Source organism: Charadrius vociferus, unplaced genomic scaffold (assembly GCF_000708025.1).
Source record: "Charadrius vociferus isolate BGI_N301 unplaced genomic scaffold, ASM70802v2 scaffold141, whole genome shotgun sequence".
NCBI lineage: Eukaryota > Metazoa > Chordata > Aves > Charadriiformes > Charadriidae > Charadrius > Charadrius vociferus.
This window is the reverse complement of record NW_009647743.1, coordinates 2845610-2855374: the sequence shown is the minus strand read 5'-3', so window position 1 is coordinate 2855374 and position 9765 is coordinate 2845610. Positions and strand designations below refer to the sequence as shown.

General features: G+C 49.7%; 1 protein-coding gene across 1 annotated transcript; it reads right to left on the bottom strand.

Annotated features, from left to right (window-relative positions):
- Nucleotides 1–1802, bottom strand: SCRG1 (stimulator of chondrogenesis 1). Its single transcript, XM_009882016.1, has 2 exons — nt 1567–1802; nt 1–55 (listed from the first exon to the last, which is right to left on the bottom strand). The coding sequence occupies exons 1-2, from the start codon at nt 1800–1802 to the stop codon at nt 1–3; spliced, it is 291 nt and encodes a 96-aa protein (XP_009880318.1).
- Nucleotides 1803–9765: the final 7963 nt, after the last annotated feature.

The window sequence follows — 9765 nt, the reverse complement described above, 5'->3', positions numbered from 1 at the left end:
TCACTGACTGTCGCAGGGGATCACAAAAGCTATCTTTGATCCAAAGAAAATATCCCTGAAAGATAATAACCAGAGATTTAAATAATTAGATTGTTGCTCTGCCAGAGCTTTAACATAACATTCATTTCCAGTTATGGGGTGGGGTTTTTTAGCTTTTGGGGGGATATATGTGGAATTGGTGTGTTTGTTGCCTGTCCCGCCAGCAATGCAAAAGCGACTGCCGGTCTGGATGAAGGTCCTGTGTTTCTGCCCCTGCTGGCCTGGGTTGGAACGAGGGCACAACTTCCACTGCCAAGTGCCGGGACTTCACCCTGGTGTTTTAGCTTTGAGAAAGTCAACTTAGCAAATATGTAATTTTAGAAAAATCAAGAGCTTCCGCATGCACACGCGTGCTGTTTAGTTCAATTTGTCCCGAGAGCAGACCTGCAAAGTAGGTCTTTGGTACCTCAAGACGGTTGAAGGAAGACCTCCTTATTGCTGTCTATCAAAGTAGGAGGCTTTCAAAGCTCAGAGGTTGAAGCTGGAAACCCAAAGTGTGCTTCAGGCTGAGGACACCATATCTGGGTTTAGAGATAGTGAAACATGTAAAACTTATTTAAACCCTTCCCTCCGTTGGAATGAGAGGCTCCTAGCTTTAGAAGTCATTCCCACTTGGTTCAAATCTGGTCCCCTCCGGGAGCGCTGAAAAGTTGCCTTTTATTGGATTTTAGGGGACTTGAGAAAATTTGGAGCGCATATAAAAAGTCATTTTTACTTGTTTATGTAATGCCATCACATTTTAGTGTCCCTGAAGTATTGATAAGTTTTGAGGTGTTGATATTTTTAATTCAAATTTCCTGAAGAAAAGATGTTGCTGGTAAGCTGAATAAGATAACGCTCTTCATACATTTTTATGACTTCAACCCAGCATGGGCTGACAGTGTTTATTAACGCAGTTTTGTTGGGATGTGCGTTCCTCCTGGAAACAACAAAAACCCCGTGTTCAGCAAGACCTTCCGCATTCGGTGCTGTCAGCAGTACCGGCGAGCGGGAGAAGTGTTGGCATTGCTGGGCTAAATCTTTTCCCTCCCTTGCAGGCGTTTGTGAACCTCTGTTCCCCCCCTGTTTGTGCTCTGACTTTGAAGAGCGCTCTGCACAGAACTGTCTATTCAACTGATGTATGTGCCTACGCCTTAGAAGAGCAGTACGGTCCTTTACCGCAGAACAGAAGTCAAATGGTTTTGTTTATGGACCCGAAAACATCTTCACTGCAAAGTGCTGGCGATGAGGATTTGATGGAGCTGTGCATACTTAGTTTAGCTCAAACAGAAGAGCCGAAAGTTGGGTGATGTAAATGCTGAAGTCCCCTATAACAGGACATGCAGGTTTACAAAATATGCTGAGGGTGTCCCGGGTGAGCCCCTGAAAAACACAACCTGAAACCTGGCAGCGTATCAGGTAATCGGCCGTATCTTGGTACAACTTCAAACCATCTGACAGTGATGCCTTTCTTTAAAATGCCTCCTTGTTCCTCCAGCGGGACCCGCAAACCCATGGGGACGCGGCGGGGACCCGGCGGGCTCTTACTTGGGGCAGCAGAGCAGCTCCTCCCGGGTGCAGTAACAGATCACCTCGCAGCCCTCTCCTTCCCAGAAGTGATCCTGCAGACCGCCCGGCACTTGCCGGAGGTTCTCGGCGCCCTGGGGGATGCTGTGGCAGCGCAGGTCTCCCAGGGCCCTCCGGGAGCAGGCGGGATGCCGGGAAGGGGCGGCGGGGATGCCCAGGAGGGAGCTCAGCAGAACCAGCGCCGGCACCATCCTCATGTCTGCGACGGTTCCTGCAGCCGGGTCTAAAGAGAGAGGAGGTAGGTGACAAGGCAGCGCTGCTGAGCCGGGCGCTTTCCCCAGTTTGCCCGCGATGTTCTTTCCCGTGAACTTTCGGAGGTTTGAGCCTGAGTGCCGGAGAGTGTTTTCTCCGAGGAGATAAAATAGCATTGCAGCAGAATTGATATGCGTTACTTTCTGTGCAACCTGGGGCATGCCTTTCCTCGGGAACGGCGGCTTCTCTCCTTTCTTTGGCCTCTTGCCCGGGTAGAATCGCTCGGGCTGGCGGTGATTGGGGGGGACGCAGTGATTGCCGCCAGACCTGGGAGGGGGTGAGGGGGGTGGTCTGAGTGCCTTTCCTTCCCTTCCCACCCATTTTCCCTGTCGAAACAAGGGGCGCTCACATACAATTAATAGTATCTTTCCCCATCAAAGCTGGGGAAAAGCTGTCTGCTGATGGAATCCTCCCTTACGGACAGCTGGAGGAACCGAAGGCGTGAACAGCCCAGGAGGCTGCAGCTCTGCCACGGGGCGGCTGAGAACGTTCTCTTTATTTAATCTTTTCTTTCTTTGAAGTACTGCAAGCCGCCTCCACTGAGTCTTGCGACAGGAGGTCATCGCGGTTTAACCGATGCCCCTTTTTGAAAAGCGACTGGGCTTCCCAGTGCCCACGGCCGCTTGCTGGGCGCCGGCTCCGCTGTCCCGCGCTGCCACCAGACCCCGGGTGGCACCCTTCCGCTCGCATTCGCTTTCAAACCCGCGTTTCGAACAGTGCTTCAGACTCGGCTTTATTGCTGTTAGGAGGGAGAGTGGGTTTTTTTACCGTTCCGCGTGCTTGAACGGAAGGGGACTGACACCGCGCTGAGTTTAAACGGGAATTCCGCCCGGAGAACTGACCCGAAGCGGCGGTGGGCTCTTGCTGCCCGCTGGGCTCGCGTTAGCCCCGGGGCACCCGTGGGCTCCTGGGAGCCAACCCCCTGCCCCTGGTTCCCGAGGGAAGATCTCTTCTCTTACCGCGCGCCCGCTGTAGCAGTCGCGAAGACAACGGTCCCGCTCGGGTTATTTTGTGAAACTCTTGAGGTCACCTTTGAAAAAAGAAACAATAAGCTATTAAATGGGTATACGTACTGTATTGTGTAGTGGTTTGTCCCAGGTAGTTCCATCACCACCACGGCTATCTTGCTGTTCTTCCATTTCTTCGGGCAACGAATGACACACCAGAGAATATAAGAAAATCTGGGAACTCAGATTTCCTGTTAGGGATAAAGTACTACACCTCAATGCTCTTCGATTATATTTTTCCATAAGATTTTCTGCAAACTTTTTTTTTTTTTTAAAACACCGGTAGCCAAATAAAATATTAAAAAGTGGCCAATGTATTAAAGAACATGACTGAAGTGAAACTACGCTTTTGCGTATTTTCGAACTTCTGTCATAGAAGCAAAGTTCATTGAATGATTGCTTTTCGTTTCCCTGAGCTCGTTTGTGAACTTTTGAGTAGGAGACTCCCATAAACTCCCGGTAATGGACCCTCGGGGATCCATTTTTTAATTACCTTCGAGTGCAGTATTGAATAACATACTGTCTTTTATTAGTTCTAGACCTCAGAACTGCTTCTCAAATAAAGTAAACATTGTTCTAACGTTGCCCAATGTTGTTTTTCAGACTCGAGGAAAGAATCTGTATTATTATAATAATGGTTTTGTTTTGCAGGAGTATAAACGCGGCCGTTAGGAGGGTTCTGCTCAGAGCAGTCTAATGCTTGAAGAGAACAAGTTTGTTTATACTATACCTTGATAAATGCCAATGTCAGGGAGTACAACTTAACAGTCCTCTGTTCAAATAATTGAGCTTAATTATTTAAGTATTTCATGGAAGAAAATTTCCATGAAGGAGAAATTTAGGAAGCAGTGGGTTTATGCCTTTGTTTCCTGTGATTGGATTATCCTGCGAGTTCTTCCCCTGAGGATGAGGCATTCATCATTTCTTGCTCTTGTGTATGCTGGTGTTTCGGTTTTTTTTATTCCTAATAATTTGGGTGATCTTTCTGCACCTGGATTTCAGCCAGATTGCTCATCTGAATCTGTTCCCAGCTGTCTGTCTGCTCAAAATTTGTAGGAGCTCATTCTGTCCTGAAAACGGGCAGATTTTCTATAGACTGTCAAATTGCTGGATTCAAAATCGCGACTGACGGTTTAAGGTAACTCACTACTTGCCGTGGACTAGAGCAGGATACCGCCACACTGCGTCCTCGAGAGGGCTTACGTGGATAACTGCCGAAATCAGTATTAGCAAAGCGGATGCGCGGGTGAGCTGCGGATCGCCGGCTGCGCCGTCAGGTCAGTTACGCATCTCACCGGTGCGCGACGTTGTTATTATTCAGAAAAAAAAAAAAAAACAGTGTCTTTATTTTATTGCAATTTTATTTCTGCTTAAATTTCTCCCTTGGGTTTTTTTTTTTTTTTTGCAGATCATAACCGAAAGGAAACTGTTGGTCAAAAGACCTTTCTTCAAAAGGTTATTCCTTTCCCGTGAGAGAAAGGCGCCTGCTCGCGGCTGAAGGATTGCCCGGGACCTGAAGCGTTTCGGCAGCTCCCTGCAGAGGATCGCTCGGCTGCAGTGTCTTTTCCTGACGAACCGCTGCCGCTTCTTTTCGTGAACGTGCTCGCAGAGGTGATGGCCCGTCACCGACTGCCTCGGCAAAGAGCAGAGCTGGTCCCTGCCTGCTTATTTCAAAATACACGGCAAAGACCTTACCTGCTTTTGTGTACCACGGAAATGGTCTTTTCTCACCAAAGTCAGGTAAAGGTGATGAATAAGTCCAATTGCGAAGGTGACTCAAAGACTCCCCCCCAGACTCCTACATTTCTATACTTTATAAAACCTTCTGGAAGGTTTTATGGCGCTACGCCTGAGCAGGCTGCTCTGCCGAGACTCTGCAATTTCGAATTCTGACAGGAGTAAAGCCATCAAAACCCGTTTAAAACGATCCCCCTGCGTTAGCAGAAGTTCCTTTTGGTGAATTACTTTGGTTTCTTTGGCACGGTGTAAGTAAAGTTTGAGAACAAGTGCGGTTGGGATAACGAGCGCTTGGAAATAACGTGGAGTTTTGTGTAAAGGAGAATTTGGGACGCACGCGGCAAGTCCGGAATCCGTGGCAGCCCTGCTCGCTCAGCTGGGAGCGCTGGGAGCGCCCCGCCAGGTGGTTCGGGTCCCCTCGGCGCCGCGGTAGCCAGAAAGGACCACAGAGAACACCCCGAGTTTCGGCCCCCTTGGCCAAGACCCAGAGGGGAACGTCTCATGAGAGGTGACGCCCTTTGGAGGCCACACGCTCTTAGTAGGAGCTCCGGTGGCAGAAATAGGGAAAACTGAGAAAGGGCACAAAATGCGTATTTCAGCACCTCTAGAGATCAGGCATGTTTGGGAAAAGATAAATATTTACAGTTTAGTCTGTCAGCTGTGAAATATACCCTTCAGAGTTTGTATCTCCAGTTGTGCCCTGTTGAAAACAAGGACTGCAGTAACTGGCACGCTTCTGGTGTACGGCCTTTCCCAGTCCGTCCAGTGGTACGTGCTGGGTTAACAAGTTGCGCTTAAAGTGAGACAAACTTAATATATACTCACTTCTTAACGTGCATTGAGTTCAAGAGCTAAAAGTATCTATTCGAGATAAAATGTCTTTTAATTGTTTGTATGTTTGTCAAGTTTCCATTTCGGAAACACCTGTAAAATGCTGAGCCAAGCATTTAAAATTTAGGTGCGTTAGTGCGTAATAATTAGGTTTATTAGTGCATTCCTAGGAAATCATTACACAAGAGCTGCACAATTGATAGTATGAAGATTTTTTTTCCATTAAAAAAATAATCCTTCAAATCTCTTTTGCTTGAACAGTTGGTGCCTTGTCAGGGCAGCAGCTACTCCACTGAGGATGAATTCAGTGAATTACTGCTTTGTAATTACCATCAATGCCATGATTCTTTCCAGAAACTGACTTCTCATTAAAACCCATTTAGTTTTCTTAAAGATAGCGATTCATTGTGAACGCACCTCTCTCCATATTCACCAGTTTTGCGATAATATTGAGCACTGGAAGGCAATATAGCATGTTAAATGACTTCAGATGTTAATGTGTTGCATCTACCTTTGGAGAAGACCAAGATAGTAAAAGAATTTTCTTTAGCTGGATCGTGTCCCTGCATCCATCTTGACTAGCATCTCCTGCCTACAGTATATCTGCTTCGCCCCAGTCTTCTCCCGCATGTTCCCATATACATTTCTAACACCTCTCAGTGGAACAAGGGCACAAGGATGATCTCCGGAGCAAGACCTACCTTTCTCTTCTGCTTCGCTCCCTTCCCCTTCCCTGGCAGCTGTGTCTTTGTAGACGTGCCCAGGGAGAGCGTGAGCCCGCGGGGATGAGCGGCGAGGGCGGGCCGAGGGGAGATGCTCAACAAACAGCCCTTTGTTTGTCCTGACTTCTGCTGCCGTGACGCACCCTTCTCCAGCGACGGGATGGGGGATGGGGATTGGGGAATGGGGATTGGGGAATGGGGAATGGGGAATGGGGGATGGGGATGGGATGGGGTGGGATGGGATGGGATGGGGATGGGTGGCCAGAGCTGCCCTCGGGCAGTCACTGCCAGGCTTGACTGGGGGAAGTGGATGTATCCCTTCCAGCGGGAAAGGATGAGTTCATCCAGGATCTGCTGAGCAGGTGTCTCCTCAGAGAGCAAAGTACAGCACCCAGGATGGAGAAGAGGAACCACCCTGTGGAGTCACGGTGTCCTGCTGTGGAGCACGAGCAGGCTGGGGGAGCGGGAAGGAGAGGGCTCCCGGGATCGCACCTGCGGAACGTAGTTGCTGGAGAGATGCCTTGTTTTGCACCGGGTGGGGGACACAGACCATGCCAGCAGTTTCATGCAATACTTGAATTCCTGACTTTGGGGTGCTTTCAGTTTTTTTTAAACTGAAATAATAAAATCCCCTGTAATTACTTTACGCAGGCTGCTCGTACAGCATGCTCAGCAATGCCATGCGTTGAGTTCCCGGCTGACCAAACGTTGAATGGAGAGGTAGAGCATTACATTGGACGGTATTTCAGGGGAAGTTACTTTAGACTAACGTAGCTCATCAAATCATATGGTATCATAAAAACACATCACGAGGTCCTTAAATGGAACTGAAGTGTTATGTGTTAATAAGAAAGCAGTCTTGAGGGTGAAGCGTGTGTCCTCATGTCTATGTTGCAATTTGGCCCTCGTTCTGTTGTGGCCGTTCCGGATCTGTTTTGTGATGTGGATCGAGAAGTGCGATTGCACCTCAGCCGTTGAGTTGGAATTCTTACATTTTCTAGCCTGCATCGTGATGTTGCTTCGTAAGAGTTTGGTTTTCTCCGTCTGCTGGGCTGCCTCCAGCGCAGAGGTTTGGCAGGAGTGCAAAAAGGTGCCTCTGCTCAGCTGCCTCAGTTTACACCTTGATGCCTCGGTGCCCGGTCAGTGTGGTTTATCCCGTGCCAGACATGAACTAGGACCGCTGTAAGAGCTGCGTGTCCCATCCTCTGCCGCCTCGGCCAGGAGAGCAGGCCAAGGGGTGCAGAGGAGCAAACCTCTTGAACCTGAGCCTGCCTACCCATGGTGGCCCCATCCTGCTGGGGGGTGGCCCCATCCTGCTGGGGTGCTCCCCCCGCTGCCGGAGCTGGGCAGGAGGGAGGGCAGAGCGGGACGCAGGATTGCGCCTCTGCCCCCAACCCAGGTTAGACACGCTGGGCTGGAGGGTTTTGCTGCTGCCGTTATGGGCACGGCAGCTTCGAAGGGGAGGAGGAGGTGGCTGCAGGCGGCTTTTCAGTTAATTGCAGATCAACTTTGGTGCGAACAATGCTGAGGTTTTGTCAGAAGGCGTAACAAAAGCGCATCAGGATTTTTCCCTTGCTGCCCATTTTAGTTCTTTTGTGTTTTCCAAGGAGTTTCCGTGTTTCCAGAACTCACTTTGCTCCCTGGGAAAGCCTTGTTTGGGCAGCAGGCCGGTGGACTGATAGTTTTGTTTGTAAAAAACGTGAGGGATAGTTTTCTGAGGGATGCGTCCCACTGCATCTTGAGAAAAGGCAGTTCTAGCAGAGCTGGTGGTTTGCTGGTGATTTCTTCCTCTCCCTCCATCACTCCATGTGTGATGTTTTCAGACACTGAAAACATTCAGGGACAGGAGGAAAATTTCTCCCTCGTGATGCTGCTTCAGAGTAGAGACTGGGAAGAAAATTGAGATTTGGAGGGAGCAAAAGTTTTAGGAAATTTCAGCAGGGAAACGCAACTCAAGGCTACATAGGAACGGCTCTTTGAGGTGCAAAAAGTGAGGTAGTTTATAGGGAAACGCACCGAGGGGCAGCACAGGTGGCTTGGGAGGGAGGAGAGTACAAAGCAGTACTTCCAGATCTCCCCTCCGTTCCCTTCTCCGCTTTGCCCCAAACCCACTGCCCTCAACGTCTCCGTCTGCCCTGACCCCGTCCCCCTCCCTGTGCCCAGCTCTGGTGGCCCTTTCCTTATTCTGCGTTTCCCTCTTCGGCAAGCCGGCCGGCCGGCAGCGGGGCGGAAAATCCCAAAGGCTTTTTGTTCTCCACAGCGGCATCCGGGAGCTGCAGCAGAACCCAGCGGAAATCCCGCTTTTTCACCTCTCTCGCCTGCGGAGAGGCGGGAATCATGAATGGTGGTCAACTCCTTACGCACGGAGACCCTGGTTTGGAGGTGTCCATCTCCACGTCCCTGTCCGCAGGGGTATGGTGACATAGGAGATGCAAAGCAGAGCTGCTTTGGCTTTTCTCTCCCCAGGCTGGAGCTGTTGGAGCCAGTGAGAAGCGGTGGCCCAGGAGGAGGCAGCGGCAGATGGAGGCAGTGACGAGGTAGCCACGACGATCCGTAGGAGAGAAGCAGTTTTCGAAGGAGAATGGCCCCAGGTGGGGTGAGAAAGAACAAAGAAAAGGCGGCACTGAAATTCAGCTGGAAAAGCACGGCTGCCCCTGGCATACAGCGCTGCTCCAGACTGAAGTTGTGTGACTGTCCCCTGGGAAAATAAACGTATTTATTTATTTATTTATTTTAAGAAGGCAGGGTGCTTTGCATTTTTAACGTGAGCCACACAGGTTTAACAAACAGCTTTAGCTTTTTTTCTGTAGGCAAAAGTCAATTTGCACCTTACTGTACCCTTGACATCAACATTCGGCTCTTCACAGGCCGACAGCGGGAAATACCGACGCTCCTCCACTCACATCAAATCCTCTTAAAAGATACCACTTAACCTGGGAGTCAGCCAGCTTCATACGTAGGCTTTATAAGAGGAGATCTATAGATAGGAACCTGATTTATCTCTATGTCTATGTCTCTCCATCTCCATCTCCATCTCCATCTCCATCTCCATCTCCATCTCCATCTCCATCTCCATCTCCATCTCCATCTCCATCTCTCTCCCTGATTTTGGCGGGTGATGCAATCCCAAACCTGTGCTGGAAGAGAGTAAAGGAAGGTAGGTGTTGCATGGACGCACCAAGCGGCGATGCCAGTGCCGGCACAGCTCCGGCGCCGGCTGCTGCCGCCGTTGGCGTGTGACAGGCTCTCAGGCGGTGCCTCGGGGCCCACCCGTGGCACAATGGGGTTTGGAGCAAAGGTAAAAATCTCGTTTGCTCATTTTGCAAACACTCACGGGTGTAAAGCAAATCTAACTCACACTCCACCCCTCATACCACCCTTTCCATCACTCGGCATCTATAACGCCAGCCAAAAGTTTGCGCTTTTCACTTCATGTGACTTCAGTTTTGTGCCCTTTTTTTCTGTTGAGGATTGATTTTAGAAAACGGCTGCGCTCGTAGACACTGCAATCGCTGCCTCTGGTGACTTGCTTTATACCCTGTACCCGCATTACCCTGAGTTTTCTGGAACTCTGGTCATTGTTCTGAATAAATCTGGGAGTACAGCAGCCC

Excerpts from the sequence above, each read along its gene's own strand:
- SCRG1 (XM_009882016.1), bottom strand. The coding sequence starts at position 1,802 with ATGAGGATGGTGCCGGCGCTGGTTCTGCTGAGCTCCCTCCTGGGCATC. Across the intron at positions 56-1,566 it reads GAGCTGCTCTGCTGCCCCAA|GGATATTTTCTTTGGATCAA; the intron begins GTAAGAGCCCGC and ends ATTATCTTTCAG.